Raw genomic sequence first — 16,815 nt, forward strand, 5'->3', positions numbered from 1 at the left:
TTCTTTCTTTCTTCCTTCCTTCCTTCCTTCCTTTCTTTCTTCATTTGTTTATGTATTTATATATTCATTGATTGATTGCTTTTTGGAGGGCAGTTAGGGTTAAGTGACTTTCCCAAGGTCACACAGCTAGTTTTTGTGTTAAGTATCTGAGGCTGGATTTGAACTCAGGTCCTCCTGACTCCAGGGCTGGTGCTCTATTCACTACACCACCTAGCCGCCCCTAGATTAGCTTTATATAGAATTCAGAAAGCAAAACTATTATTCCGTTAGTGCTACAGCAGCTAATAATAAGAATTACAAAAATAAGAATGCTATTTTTCTTTTTTCAAATTCTTTGTAATAAGTCTCTTGGGAAATCTATTTAGATAATACCTTGTTTAAAAGAATAAATCTTAGAAAAGAACATTTGGATAGTACTACTGTAGTACTCTGCCATAATTCTATCATTTGTTTCATTTGCTATACATTAAATTCTACATTATTTTGCTATAAAAATAATTGAATCTATAATAAGAAAAAAGAGAGGAAAGAAGGAAGGAAGAAAAACTTTAAGATTTTCAGGCATTTTAAAAATATAATACTCTCTTGAGGTTACTTTACCAACTTGCACTTGTAAGTTAGGGCCCCATAGGGTAGCTGTCACTTTGTGTTGAAGAGGGTAACCCTGTGGTTGATGCCCTCTAAGGGACAGCTTTAACCTCCACCAGTGTGTTTCCCACTAACAATCATCCAGTAGACATAATTAGCTCTTAGTAAAGGTATTTACTAAGATGATATAGTAAGGGCAGTTGGTACAAAATATTCCCTCCATGAACCTAGAGCACACTGTCTCAACAGTACAATGGTAGTGTACTGAAGCACATATGTAGGGAAAGGGTAATTTACCACTCCTGGTACTGCAGGGCTAGAAGTTCTTTCTCTTTGCATATTCACTACTCCGTTACCCTTACATTTAGCATCTCTACTGTGTTCCCGGGGATTGTTCTTTCTTGGGTCCAAAGTCAGAACTCTTCTCTGCTTTGAGAAAGTCACTCTCAGAAGCTATTTCCTCTTATTGGTTTAGTAAGGTCCAGTGATGGGCAGCTAGGTGGTGCAGTGGATAGAGTGCTGGCCCTGCAGTCAGGAAGACTCATCTTCTTGAATTCAAATCTGGCCTCAGACACTGGCTGTGTGACCCTAGCCAAGTAACTTAACCATGTCTGTCTCAGTTTCCTGATCTGTAAAATGAACTGGCGAAGGAAATAGCAAATCAGTCTAGTATCTTTGCCAAGAAAATTACAAATGGGGTCATGACTGAAAAATGACCGAACAACAAAAACTGCAGTGAGAAGGCCAACGGAAGAAGAGAAGTACCCTCTCCCCCAACTTTGAAGGTGCCACTTAATGGGTATTTCCCAATCTTGCATTCCTCAACTGTTAGATGGATTGCTTCTTTTAAATATAATCCTAAGGGGGTGTGACTAATTTTCTTAGCCAAAGGATGTTTCCTTTGTGATGTCAGTTGTCTTCATCCAATGGCCAAAGCTCTATAATACTCTCAAGTTGGTTAAATAACTTATTCACACATATTTGTGGCCGCAGGAAAACTCCTTAACACCTCCTTTACATTTTATGCTTCTATTTCTGAGCCTTCTGTGATGCCTATTATGTTAACTGAGATAGAGAAGGGAACTCTTCCCCTTACACAGTCTCATTTGACTCTTACAACAACATTGTGAGTTAAATGCTTAGGTATTATTTTCCTTATTTTATAGATGAGAAAACAGAATCTGAGAGAGGTTAAGTGACTTACCAGGGTTCACGCAGCTAAGAAGTCTCTGAACTGGGATTCAAACCCAGGTGTTTCTGACCCCAAGTCCCACCTCAATCAGGAGTTGTGCAACTTTTCTCCCAGCAGGTTCTGAGTAGTAGAAAAATTGTATTCATTCAAAAACATTCATTAATTATCTACTGTGTTCCTCAAACTGAACTAGATACTAGGGGAAAATACAAAGTTTAGATAAGACATGTTCCTTGCCCTCATGTAATTCACATTCTAAAAGAGGGATAAGATGCAAACAGATAGCTATCATGTACAAATATTATATGAAAAATGTTGTTTGTCCTTCATTCTGGAAGAGGACCAATGACATCAGGAAGGTGATGTCTTGACTTACAGGTGAGGTAGTCATCAGCCTCACTCTCTCCTCCAGAGCCATTGGAGTCCAGTGACAAGACATAGATCAGGACGATCAGAGAGGACCCCAGGTGCAGTGAAAGACTTTGGACTTTTTAATCTAAGGTCTTTCCCAGGTCTCAATTTGTCTGAGGCAATGCCTGTTCAGTGATTTAAGGTTAGGTAAAAAATGAGGCAAAAGATGTCCTAGTTTGACTACTCAAAGAAAAAAATAAAATCAGACTGGGAAGAGAAGACCCTCTGGGTTTCTGGCCAGAACAGAAAGAACTGCTATTTACACTCATTCTGAGCCATCAAAACCCAAACAATGACCATGTGAGGCTTGGGCTGGGACCTATTATTGACCAATCTGTGAGACCCAGAGTGACTAGAGTTTAAGGTGTGGTCAAGTAGCTAGCTCCATGTGAATCCCAATGGACTTTATCAAAACCTAGTTTTCCAGAGCAAGTGTATTAAAATACAAAGTGAGGTGTGAGGCAGGGAAGTTGGTATGAAAGGAGGCCTTAGTGAAGGCTTCATAGAAGAGGAGGAATCTGAGTTGGACTTTAAAAGAAGAGTATGAATTTCACTGGAAAAGGGAGAGAGGGAAAGCATTTGAAATATAAGGGACTGTGCAGATGAGGTGTGTTGGTTTCTTGGAATAAGGGCACATTAATAGAACCTGATGGATTAAAGGAGCCACTATGAGGGGGCTTGAGAAAGGGCCTGAGAGGTGGAAAGGAACAAAAGTTTACATCCAAGACCCTGAAACAGGAACAATCTTGCCATGAACATCTCTTTCCCACTTTACTATCAAGCAACTTAAGAGGGATGATCTTGGGTAAAGATACTGTTGCCTGGAGGAAGGGCATCGGTACACATTCAGAGCAGGAGTCAGAGGACCAGGGTTTGACCACTTACTCCTGTGTGATTTTTAGGAACAGCACTCTCTCTGGGCCTCAGTTTCTTCCTCTGTAAAATGAGGGAGCTGAACTAAATGACCATCTAAACTCCCTTCTGTCTCAAAATGTATAATCTGATTATTGCTCTTCCAAGCTTTGGTAGGAAATTCTGCATTAGAAAGCCTTCTCACTGGGGCCCAAACCCCATTCTGGTGACGGGTATCCAGGAACCCCTGTGTTTCCTGAGAATTTGACCTATTATTCTAGTCATATATCCCTTTGGAGGAGAGAAAGCTACCAGCTGTGCTTATGATGGGAATACTCTAGGTTCAGAGGAAAGCAATATGAAACAGAAGAGCCATTTTCTTGCCATTAGGTTCACAGACCGGCATGAATGCAAAATTGATAATTTTTATCTACTAGGTGTTGTGAGACTAAGAGAAAAATGAGGTTTTGGTTCAGTAAACACCTTTGTTTTAATAGTGATTCTGCTGCTAGTGTGAGATGAATACCCCATAGTTCCCACCTTACCTACCTTGTATTCAGTATAGTAGATGGCTGCTCTGTATAATGACTCTTACTCCCAAAGAACCTCAGAATTTGAGAGTCAGAAGGGACATCAGTGACCCATTGATCTCCACTGTAACACAATGGACACAAATGGTCACCCAGCCTTAGCTTAAAGTATTACCTCCAGTGAGATATATATTTTATAGATTATATATATATATAATATAAATATAATATAGATTATAAATTTCACTTTTGATTAGTTCTAATTATTAGGAAATTTTTCCTGACACAAGACCTAATTTCACCTCTTCAAGATTTCTATCCAATGCTCTGCTCTTCACTGCCAAAAATGAAAAAGCCTAATCTCTCTTCCAAGTGACAGCTTTTCATCTGGGTGAAGACAGCTAATGTATGCCCCAAGGGTGTTCTCACACTGTTAGTCAACAACCATTTATTAAGGCTTACTGAGAGCCAAGCACAATTGTATTGTGCTGGTGCTGGAGAATGCCGAAAGAAAAAAAGTCCCTTCTTCAAAGAGCTCACATATTAATGGAGGAAATAACATGCAAAAAACAATATACATACAAGATATATACAGTGTAATAAATTCAGAGGGAAGGGGAAGGGTATGTGTGTGTGTGTGGTTTGACTGGGAAAGACCTCCTGTGGAAAGTGGGCTTTGAACTGTCTGGAAGGAAGCCAGGGAAGCCTGGAAGCTGAGATGAGAAGGGAGAGCATTCCCAGGCATGGACTACCACCAGTGAAAAGCCCCATCTTTGTCAGATAGATCGTTGTATTAGAGGAACAGCAAGAAGGTCAGTGCAGCTGGATCATAAAGTACATGGAGGGAATCAAAGTATAAGAAAACTAGGAAGGTAGGAAGGAGCTAAATTGTGAAAGGCTTTAAATGTCAAAGAGAAGATTTTTATATTTGAGACTGGAGGTAATAGGGAGTCACTGGAGTTTATTGAGGATGGTAGTGACATGGTCAGATGCATACTCTAGGAAGAACACTTTAGCAGAACTCTGGGAACAAGAGCACTGCCCTTAAATCTTGAAGAGCAGGGTTATTGATCACAGAATCATAGATTTAGAGCTGGAAGGAACTTAAAAGATCATCTAGTCTTACCCCTTCATTATATAGATTAATAAACCTAGAGAAAGGAAATGACTTGCTCAGAATTACTTGGCAAATTAGATTCCCCCAAAGAGATGCTGACTGCTGTGGACCTGGGGTACATGCTAGGAACTGAGCCAGTGGATTTTGTTTATAAAATAAGCCAGTATAATTTCCCTAATAATTGTCCAATAAGGGTCAGGAGCAAATTAGTTGAACTGCCCCGTAGGGAACTGGGAGGGGAATTTCCTTCCTGAAATCAAAACTGGCGATCATTCTTCCTTGTTTAATAGTCTCAGCTTCTGAAAACATATTGAAGGAAATATCTTAACAATGAGATAACCACTTCGCCAAAATGTTAATTTGGTATTGTGTTTGACTGAGTCCATTCTGACTTCATTTTTCCTCTGCCATTTCAGCCTTGTTTATAAATTGTATTTTTGGTGAAGGCAGACAGATAATATGAAACAGGGCATACTGTGCCAGAGAGGCGGCTTTTAGAATAGGACATGATCTTGGAAACGGCCCCTTTCCTTGTCCCTGACCCCTCAAGTCACTCTGACCTTGGTACACGTTTCCCAAATATTTTCTGATCTTTGTTGTAAAGATCCCCATTGCCTGCCCTCGTTCTCCTTCCTCCCTGCATCTCCCTCTTCCCCTCAAACACAGCAGTTTCAGAGGGAGAGAACAGGAAAGTGATGTTATTAAAAGCAATCAGGTACAGTAGAAAGACTTGCTCTTTGGGGTGAGGAGACACATAGGTTCAAAGCCTCCTCCTTATTAACTGTTTTACAGTGTTTTATAGTCATTTACCTCCCTAAGCCTCAGTCCTCTCAGAAAATGGGTATAATACCTGTTAAGTGCTTAATGCACAGAGCTGGTTCTGAGGGTTATTCAAGATGTCTGTAAAATGCTTTGCAGACATTAAAGCAATATAAACAAATGTCTGTCGTTGTAGTAGGGGGATTCCTCAACCCAGACTTTTAAAATCCTCCCTGGAAAGAATTGTTCCCATCTTGGTCCATTTGACTGGAGATCAATCTATCAGGAGGCAAGGCTAAAAGATAAAAAGTTTAATTAGAATCAACTGATGGACAGTTGCCAGGTTGGATGGATAGCAACAGCCCAGAACAGAAAAAGAGCCTGTATATAGGATGTTACACAGCGCTGGACTGACATTCCTTAGCAAAAGGAGTTTGAGTCAGCCTACTGGATGGCTAAGCATTGTTACTTTCCTCATTTGGAAGGTCCAGTAACAGGGACAGGATATCAGGCAATTTGGAATGGTGTTAACCTTTGGATCTCAGAAACTGCCAAAGATCAGATTTATTCCAGTGGGATGATGGTTTCTCTACAGAGAATTCTATCAGTTAAATCCATCTGCATTCTTTATATTAGCCCCAAATCTCTACAAGGTGGAGGCCTCATTCCCTTAGAATCAGTGTAACTCATCCTATTGTTCAATAAAACACCAGAAGATCTTTCTGTATTAACACAATCCTACAACTCAGTTTCCTTGGTCTCAGAGGCCAGGTTAATCCCCGTCCCTTCCTCTCTGTGGAATCATCTGCCTACAGAAGGAGAAAGCTTAATCTAGGTCAGATTAGAAGGGAGATGAACTCTTGAGATAAGCAACAGACTTTTGAGGGGGTTTTTTTGGTGGGGATTTTGTTTTGAGACTGAATCTCCTTATCTCACTCAGGCTATTGGCATGGAGCCTTTGACCTGCTTCATTTTAGACCTGGCCTGTTCGTCCCCCATTCACTTAGCCAGAAAACCTGAGATCAAATTTGACTAGCTGGGCAGCAAGGTGGTGCAGTGAATAGATTACTGGAGTCATGGCCTAGAGTCAGGAAGACCTAAATTCAAATCTGTTCTCAGTCACTTACTAGCTGTGTGACCCTGGGCAAGTCACCCTGTTTACCTCAGTTTCTTCATCTGTCAGATGAGCATGAGAAGGGAATGGCAAACCACTCTAGTATCTTTGCCAAGAAAACTCCAAAGGGGGGGTCACGAAGTGTCAGGACTAAAATGATTGAATAATAACTTACTAGCTATGTGACCGGGGGCAAATAACTTAACCTTTTTCTGCCTCTGTTTCCTCAACTGTAAAATGGGGACCATAATAGCACCTACCTCCCTGGGATTGTTATGAGGATAAAGTGAGTTAGTGTTTGTAAAGCAACCTGTATGTAGTAGACACTTAATAAATTCCTGTTTCCTTTTCTTTGTTCCCATAGAATTGTCAATTATTTTTAAAATATGAATGTCAATTATAAATAAAAAATTATGTCAGTTATTTTACTTATAAAATAAAATATTGAATACTATTAAAAACCCGAGATTTGTTGTTTGTGTAACAAAGCCCCCAATATTAGCTCAGAAAAGGTACTCAGGTCTCATTTCCTCCAGAAAAGGGAAGCAGCCACATCTGGGTAGGACTTGGCCAGCCATCCACTTGATCACATTCTAGCTAAAAGCAAGAAACCAAGAACAATGTCTTTCATCAAGACTGAAGTGGGGCAAATTAAGTGTCCTGTGATTGCAAATGCCCAAGGTATAGGTTTTCCATTTGGGCCTATGAGCCCTTGTTGAGGGTATCTTTGGGAACTACTCACAAAGACTACCTAAGATTTTTTGGTACGGCATCTTAGACCATTGATTCCCCTGTCCCTAAAGAGACACAAGAGGGATGACATAGAACTGTGAAGACAGAGAAATGATGTCAGGAGTATTAGCTCCTGTCTCATGTTTCCAAAAAAATGTATGCCCTTGCCGCAGCTCACTCCCACCTCCTTTTATTCAATAAGAGTTGATGTAATGCCTCTTCTATACCTAGGCAGGGCTATAGGGTACATTAGTGGAGAAAGGAAAGAAATATTCATTTATTAAGCAGCTACTATGGTGCCAAGCACTGTGCTAAGTGCTTTATAGATATTATCTCATTTGTTCTTCTCAACAATGCTAGAAGGTAAGTGCTATTATGATCCCCATTTTACAGATGAGGAAACTGAGATATAGGGAGATTGACTGACTTGCCTACATAGGGCACAGAGCTAGTATGTATCTGAGACTGGGTTTTAATTCAGGCTTTCTTGACTCCAGGTCTTGCATTCTGTTCCTTAGACTTTCTAGCTGCCTTAGTAGAGGTATAAGATGTTTACCCTTAAGGAGCCTGCAGGGTTCTACATAAGACACATGATCATGGATAGATTTCAAGGGGTTTATATCAACAATTATCTTTATTTAATTATAATTTATTTCCTTTGTAATGCTATGTGTTTATGATTTTAAAAACATTCTTCTGAGAAAGGGTCTCTAAAGCTTCACCAGACTGTCAGAGAGATTCATGACCCAAAAAAAGGCTGAAAGCCTCTGACCTCGAGAGACTACTTTGAGAGTATCCTCATCCAAAGATTAAATACTGGACTTGGAAGAAGAAAGACTTAAATCCCATCTTTTACATTTACAGGGGATAGCACACTGGGCTTGGAGTCAGGAAATCTCATCTTCAAGAGTTCAAATCTGGCCTCAGACACTCACTAGCAGTGTGACCCTGGGTCAGTCACTTAACCCTGTCTGCCTCAGTTCCTCATCTGTACAATGACCTATAGAAGGAAATGGTAAACCCCAACCCAATGTCTCTGCCAAAAATAAAATGGGTCACAGAGAGTCAGATAAGACTGAACAAGCTTGTCGAGTCTTTAACAAGCTAAGAGTCTTGACCCTTAAACTCTGTGGACCTCAATTTTCTCATTTGTACAATGGGTACACTAAAGTTTGCAGGGTTCACAGGTTGCTGTGTGACTCAGATGAGGTAATGCTTATAAATCATTTTGAGAACTTTAAAGTGAAATGTAAGAGTTATTATTATCACACCCCAAATATGCCCCACATTTTCATCTTCTCCTAGGTACTTTCCCTAAGGTCTCCTAAAGGAATCAAATAGACATGATCTCTCACTCTTCTGAAATTCCATTATCTCTTTGGTTACATCTTTCTTAATGTATTTACCACAACTTTCATTGTGTTATGACCTCTATATAAATCTCTCTTCTCCTAGATTGTAAACTCTTTAGAGACAGGAACTGTATCTGATGAATCTATATATCTCCTACACAGTGGTTTGCTGGTACATGATTAATGCCTTTTAGAAGGGGGAAAATAAATCCACTTTTAAGTTTAATCTGCATTATTAACATTTTCTCCATCACTTTCTTAGGCCTAGACAATACTAAAACAAATAAATCAAGACCCAATTTGCAGCATGGTGTATGTAAAAGCTCACACTGAAAATTTAACAGTTAGGTCTCTCCAGCCAATATAAGCTGACTCAAGCACACTCCTACACCTAACAGCAAATATAAGGTATCCTACAAATATTTCTTGAAACAATTAGAAAGCAGTTCAATGTAGCCCATTTTGTTTTGTCTGAGCTTGTCATTTAGTATTTTGAAAGCATTTAGAATTAGAAGGTACCATCCAGTTCAGGGGTTCTTAACCTGGGTCTCATGGATATTGGGAGAAAATTGCGTCTTTATTTTCATGAATCCTAAAATTTAGCAATCCCTTTAATTATTTAAAAACATAACTTTGAGGGGGTCCATAGGCTACATCTGACGAAAAGGTCTATAGCCCAAAAGAGGGTGAGGTCCCCTGCTCTAGTCTAACACTTTCATTTTACAACTGAGTTAATGGAAGCCCAAAGAGACTCTGATTTGCTTTCACTGTCACTAATTAGTGATAGAGCCAACGCTGGAACCCTTCCAGCTGGATCAAATAGCTTGTCACCGGGAGCAGGTGGCACCTAGATGCAAAAATCCCATTTAGAACTTCAATCGTGAATTTACAAAGGATATTAATGCCAATATCCCATCTTACTCTCACCGCAGTGGCTTTGCTGGGCTGAAATGTCCTGCTCCCTTGCCTGTCAAAACCCTATCTCTACCTTCAAGGCCCAGCTCAAAGTTCCCTTCTTTTGTGAAGCCTCATTAAAATATAATGCTTCAATAAAATACTTTAAAACTCAAGTCAATAAACATGTATTAAAGACTTATTATGTGCAAGGCAAGCTGCTACAAGACTATCTAGTGCCTATTAGACTAGGCAGTCTAGTAAGCATCTTGCCTTGTGCATAATAGGTCTAGTATCCTCTATTCAAGGAAACCAAAATGACTAAGAGATAGTCACTGCCCTGAAGGAATATGGAAATAAAAGACGGGTGGCTGACAAGGCAAACATGACATTTATATAGCATTTAAAATTGTGCCTTATTTGAACATCACACTCAGGTAAGTATTTCCTTGTTAATTATTGTTATTCTGGACCAGTGTTTTATAGGTGTGTTGAGACCTTCCTTGCTCTGATCAGTCTGTTCAATTGTGTCCAACTCTTTGTGACCCCATTTAGGGGTTTTCTTGAAAAAGACACTGTTGCCATTTCCTTCTCCAATTCATTTTACAGATGAGGAAACTGAGAAAAGCGGGGTTAAGTGACTTGCCCAAGGTCACACAGCTAGGCAGTGTCTGAAGACAGATTTGAACTCAGAAAGATGAATCTTCCTGACTCCTGGCTGGAGTACTCTATTCACTGTACTACCTAACTGCTCCCTCTATCAATGCATATTAACAATTTGTGGTTTTAGAATTTCCTGGGAGCATTGACTTGTTAAATATTTGCCCTCCATCACTTGTGGATTTGAATTCTGGTAGTCCTGATACCTGGGGCCAGCTCTCTATACATTCATCCTATGGTCTCTTCCTATAGTTACAACAGTTTTTACTATCCTCATTTTACAGATGAGGAAACTGCCCACAGGCATACAACTAACAAGTATCCAAAGTAGGAGTCTAGGGCTGACAGAAGGAATGGCAGAAAGAAATAGGTTAGGGAAATGTCTAGTTTTTGGAGGAGATGGAAGTCATATATATTTACTATATCATGAATAACAGTAATAGTAACAAGGCAAACAAAACCAATTCATTCCTTCCAGTGTACAAGTGAAGAAGGCCTTTCTCAACCCTGAGACCTGCAAAGGTAGAAAGAACACTGTTCCAGTTTTACTCATCTGGCAAGGGTATGACTGTGGCCAAGACAGATTATGAGGGACAAGCCAAAAAGTTGCTAGAACTAATGGTGAACTCAAGAAATTCAGAGAGAGGGGCAGCTAGATGTTGCAGTGAATAGAGCACTGGCTCTGGAGTCAGGAGGACTTGAGTTCAAATCTGACCTCAGACACTTAACACTAACTAGCTGTGTGACCTTGGGCAAGTCACTTAAGCCCAAATGTCCCCCCCCCAAAAAAAAGCAAAAAAAAAAAAATTTCAGAGAGAACAAGTTTAGAAATGATCCCAGAAATAAACAGGATGATTTTTCTTACCACCTTGTTAAGCTTAAAAGCTTTATAGTTTCATGCAAATCATTTAAACAGCTTTCTTTTTCCCCTTCATTTGTCTTACCACAGTTTTATACAAACTTGACACATTTTTTAAACAAACTGAATAAAGCAAAGTCAAGTCAAAAAACATTTATTAAGTGCTTTCCATGTGCCAGGCTCTGTGCTGAGGATGCAAATACAAGCTAAAAAATAGTCTTTGCCCTGAAGGAACTTATATCCTAATGAGGGAAGGCAATGCATAAAAATGAAAAGATTTTACAATTCTGTTAATTTTTTCCTCATTTGTATTTGTTGATTATATTTTTTTTTAGTTTTTTTAATAGATCTTTTAAAATTTTATTTATTTACTTACTTTTAGTCTACAACATTCATTTCCATAATCCCCAAATCCAAATTTTTTCCCCATCCCTCTCCTCCCCCCCTCCCCCTCATGGTAGTATACAATCTGAGATAGGTTCTACAAATACCTTCACATTAAACATTAGTCACATTGTAAAGAAGGATTATAACCAATGTAATATACAATGAGAAAGAAGAAAAAAACAAAACAAAAAAGATAGAGCAAGTAGTTTGCTTCAATCTGCATTCAGACTCTGTAATTCTTTCTCTGGATGTGGATAGCCTTTTTCAGCATGAGTCTTTTAGAGTTGCCTTATAACCTTGCATTGCTGAGAGGAGCCCAGTCTATCAAAGTTAGTCATCACAGATAACGATGTGTCCATAATCATGTACAATGTTCTCCTGGTTCTGCTCTCCTCACTCAGCATCAGTTTATATAAATCTCTCCAAGTTATTATGAAGTCCATCTGCTCCTCATTTCTTATAACACAATAGTATTCCATTACATTCATATACCACAACTTGTTTATCCATTCCCCAATTGATGGGTACCCCCTTGATTTCCAGTTCTTCGTCACCACAAAAAGAGCTGCTAGAAATATTTTTGTACATATGGGTCCTTTTCCCACTTGTATAATCTCTTTGGTATACAGCCCTAGAAGTGGTATTGCTGAGTCAAAGGGTATGCACATTTTTATAGCCCTTTGGGCATAGTTGCAAATTGCTCTCCAGAATGGTTGGGTCAGTTCACAAGTCCAACAACAATGTATTAGTGTTCCAATTTTCCCACATCTTAAGTATTTCTCATTTTTCTGTTTTGTCATGTTAGCCAATCTGACAGGTGAGATGTGATAGCATTTCTCTAATCAATAGTGATTTAGAGCATTTTTATATGATTATAGATATTTTTAATTTCTTCTTCTGAAGACTGCCTGTTCATATCCTTTGACCATTTATCAGTTGGGGAATGATTTGTATTCTTATATATTTGACTCAGTTCTCCATATATTTTAGAAATGAAGCCTTTAGTTGCTTATAGTTTTTAAAAATTTAAAAGCATTTAATTTTAATATAGTTTAAAATTTTTCTTAATTAAAAAACAAATAATCCTTTCTTTTTTTCTCATTCAATTTTTAAAAAAATCAAATAAATTTACCTTTAAAAAATTATGTTTATGGGTGGCTAGGTGGCGCAGTGAGTAAAGCACCGGCCCCGGAGTCAGGAGGACCTGAGTTCGGTTCCAGCTTCAGACACTTAACACCCACACAAAAAAACTAGCCGTGTAATCTTGGGCAAGTTACTTAACCCCGATTGCCCTCCAAAAGGCAAAAAAAAAAAATTATGATTATACTAGCAGATATTTATTCAGTCTTTTACAAAATGCTTTATGTACTCATTTTATTTGAGCCTTGTAACAATCTAGTGAGGTTCTGAGAGCATTATTATTGCTAAATACAACCACTCTTGAAGAACTTAAATGATTTGCTGTGGTCACACAATTGGTGTCAAAGATAAGATATGAACCCTGGTCTTTTTGACTCCCAGGCCCTTTGCTGTATAGCACCTCTGCTACTCTGCCTAATTGGACAGACTGAATGAATGTCTGAAACTATGACATAACATGACATCTGTTCATTGTCCCACACTAGCTGTTGTAAGGAGGCATGTATGTGACCCTAACTCTTTTCTGTCTCTTGTTGCCAACAGAGAATACAAGGCTCCCTTGATGCAACTTAGAAAACCAGTTACAGATGTGGATCCCTGATGTTCCAAGAAGATGAACAGATATTTTCCACGTATCCCAGGAGCACTGTAGTACTTACTCATGAATCTGATGGTCTCCTCTTACAAACAGTGATTTTCTCAGGCCAACTCGTCATTTCCCAAACCCATCCCTCTGTGTGTGTGTGTTGTTGTTGTTGTTGTTGTTGTTGTTGTTGTTGTTAACGTGTTACAAAGATTCTAGAGAAAGAAAAGTGCTGCTAGAAATTCTGGGTCCCATTCCATTTCACACTCTAACCCTCTCCGGAGGAGTTGGGTATTACTGTCACTGCTTCCCAGATCTTGGGAAAAACAGAACAGAAATAGAAGGTTCATTGTTCACGGTCCATTGGGGGTCTTTTGAAACTTGAATATTTTGTCTTGTACAGAGATAGAGAACTTTACAAAGTGTCTATATAAAAAAAAGAAACATTTCTAATTTTATGGTAAACTGCCTGTTATAAGATAAAGGTCCTAAAGCTTTGGGGCCTATTTTTCACAGGTTCCTTCTCATCCTTAAAAGGGCCCATCATTTTGTGCAAACTTTGTCTCTCCTGAAATACACAGTGCAGATCAGACTGGAGAAAGGTGGCTCCTTCTGATATGCCCAGACTGGGAACAAAAAAAGTCAGGCTATTGGCAATGGAGAGTGACTTTGGGAATGTGACAGTGTAGAGACAAGGCTCTTAGGGAACAGGGCAAACACATAGCATTTAAGAAGTAAACTGAATGAAACGCAGATGCTCTTAAGCATTTTTCTTTACTCTTTTTCTTTTTTTTTCTCTTCAATTTCAATAAAGGCTCAAAAACAGAAGCTATAATAGAGGGAGCCTCCAGCAAGTATTTTTCTTTTAGCAAATTTACATTTCTTACTAATTCTTTTTCTTTAATTTATTCTTTGCTATAGAAATTCTTGCTTACATCACCAAATTATTTCATATTGTATTTAAGAAGGGCAGGTGCCCTTCTACTGTTTTTACTCTGGAGTTCTATCTGCATACCTGACTAGAGCTGTTTCCCTCTCCCTGGTGGCTATAGGCCTGGTGAGGGGAGAGGGGGAGGAATGAAGAGTGTTTCAATAAATAAACTTGAACTTTCTTTCAGATTTATGGAATAGTATCTTTATTGCACAAGGTAGACAGATGTAGATGGGTTGCAGTCTGCATCATTGGTGGGAGTATGCCTACTGATGTATGATCTATGATGAGATCCAGTTGGAATAGCTCATAGTTGCTCTTTCAGCAAACTTCACATGAATCTCTCTGCTGGGCCCTTGAACACCTCAGGTCTTCTCCGCATGGCCAAAAAGACTTCATCATGCAGCTGAAACAGACTCTTGGGAAAGGCCTATGCCACCTCTTGTTGAAACTACTCCTACTGTGGGTTCAGGCTTAAACAAGGAGTCATTTTAAATCTGTCAGATTAACCCATTAGAGTTGACCATACTATAATAATCACTAGCACTTATATAATACATGCTATGGGCCAAGTGCTTTATAAATAATTAATGCAACGTGAACAGAACCAGGAGAATGTTATACACAGTAACAGCAATATTGTTCAATGAAGAACTGTGAATGACTTAGCTATTCTCAGCAATTCAGTGATCCAAGACAAGCCCAAAGGACTAATGATGAAACATATCTGTATCCAGAGAAAGAACTGACATTGTATGAAAACAGACTGAAGCATGCTATTTTTTACTTTTGTTCTTTTTCTTTTATTTGAGTCTTCTTGTGCAGAATGAGTAATATAAAAATATTTTACATGATTACACATATTTCTCTATTTTAGCCATATTGCAAAAGAATGTGCACACACACATACGTGAAAAAGGAAGTGGAAGGGAAGAAGGGTAAAAATAAATGAGTGAATAAATAAATAAATATTTTCTCAACTCATCCTCACAACAGCCTTAGGAGGTAGGTACTAATATTATCCCATTTTACACATGAGGAAACTGAGACAAAGGTTATGTGACTTACTCAACGGCACAGATTATAAGTGTTGGAGGTTGGTTTTAAATTCAGTACTTCCTGACTCCAGGCCGAGTACTCTATGTACTATATCACCTACTGCCTAGATCCAGAGTAGAGTTTCTTGACATGGAGTCGATGAACTTGTTTTATAAAATATTTGATAATCAATGTGACTGATTTCCTTTTGAATCCTATGTATTTTATGAATTTAAAAACATTGTTCTGAGGAGTGGAGCCAAGAAGGTGGAGTAAAAGCAGGAATTTACTTGAGCTCATCCCCAATTACCTCAAAACATTATTCTGAGAAGGGGTCTATGTTCTTGTTGTTCAGCCATATCTGACTCTTCCTGACTCCATTTGGGGTTTTTTTGGGCAAAGATACTGGAGTAGTTTGTCATTTCCTTTGACAGCTCCTTTTACAGATGAAGAAACTGAGGCACACAGGGCTAAGTGACTTGCCCAGGGTCACACAGCTAGTAATGTCTAATGCCAGCTTTTTTGTTTTTTGGGTTTTTTTTTTTTTGCCTTTTGGAGGGCAATTGGGGTTAAGTAACTTGCCCAAGGTTACAGGGCTAGTGTTTTTGTGTGTGTGTGGGTGTTAAGTGTCTGAGGCCTGAACCAAACTCGGGTCCTCCTGATGCCGGACCAGCACTTTACTCACTGCGCCACCTAGCCATCCCTAAGGGCAGATTTAAAATCAGGAATCTGAGCCTTCCTGACTCCAGTCCTGACACTCTATTCACTGTGCTCCCTAGCTACCCTATGAGATTAGGCTTCACCAACTCACCAAAGGAGTACAAGACAAAGGGAACAGCTACCTTCTCGTTAATTCCTCTGAACCCCCTTGCTCACACAGAGGATTATGTGATGTTAGAAATCTCACAGAAACTACGGCTATCAAGGGTACTCACTTTTATCAGACACTTATTAGTGGAGGCAAGTTAAGGAAACTGCTGAAAAGTCTCTATCAGCCACTGGTATTTTAACTTTAGTAGAGAGCTCTTCCTCTGTCTTAACATTTGCTGTTCAATTAAATTCAACAAGCATTAATCGCTAAGCAATAGCATTTAAATTCCTACATGGTGGACATTGTGCTGGGCATTGAGGATACAACTATTGCGATTTATAAAAAGTTCAAGAGACATAGTTACTGGGTAATTAGTTACTTTATTAATCCTGCTAGCAGATAATTAATAAAAGAGGTGAAGGACACTCTCGAATTCCAAGGACTCCTCATGGAACCCACTCAGTGATTATTTGCCCTTGCAAGAGTGGGTGTTCCTGAGGGTAGCAATTGATTTTGATTGGTTAACAATTAATGAGAAAAATAAATAGTATAATGAGAGGTGGGTTTATTTTGAGGGGCTGGGGGACTTGACTCTGATCACTCAGTCTTGGACTTATCTCTTATCCAGACTACCTGGCCTATGGCACTCTAGACAAAAGGAGGTCCACCTCTACCCAAGCCTGCCTGCGTGGAACACAATGGGCCAGAATTCACCTTAGATTAAATTCTTTGTAAGGTTCTCTAGTTGGGTGGGGTCTCTCACACAGGATTTAAAGTAAACCACCCCCACTACTACCCCTCCATCCCCCACCTCCCCTACTTTGGGCAATATCATCCATCAACAATGTCCTTCAAAGACTGAACA

The 16,815-nt window shown here is 39.2% G+C and overlaps 1 protein-coding gene across 6 annotated transcripts in view; it reads left to right on the plus strand.

Moving 5' to 3' along the window:
* The window catches only part of PECAM1 (platelet and endothelial cell adhesion molecule 1), a 108,441-nt gene extending 94,154 nt beyond the window's left edge, over positions 1–14,287 (plus strand). For all 6 annotated transcript variants that reach the window (XM_069063963.1, XM_069063964.1, XM_069063965.1 and 3 more), the window contains one exon: positions 13,131–14,287. In XM_069063963.1, the coding sequence (XP_068920064.1) occupies positions 13,131–13,160 (30 nt within the window). In that variant the 3' untranslated portion in view covers positions 13,161–14,287. The remainder of the gene's footprint in view (positions 1–13,130) is intronic.
* The last annotated feature ends 2,528 nt before the right edge of the window (positions 14,288–16,815 follow it).

Source organism: Petaurus breviceps, unplaced genomic scaffold, assembly GCF_028583685.1.
Source record: "Petaurus breviceps papuanus isolate PSGF00001 unplaced genomic scaffold, PetGlider_PUasm1.0 90617, whole genome shotgun sequence".
Taxonomy (NCBI): domain Eukaryota; kingdom Metazoa; phylum Chordata; class Mammalia; order Diprotodontia; family Petauridae; genus Petaurus; species Petaurus breviceps.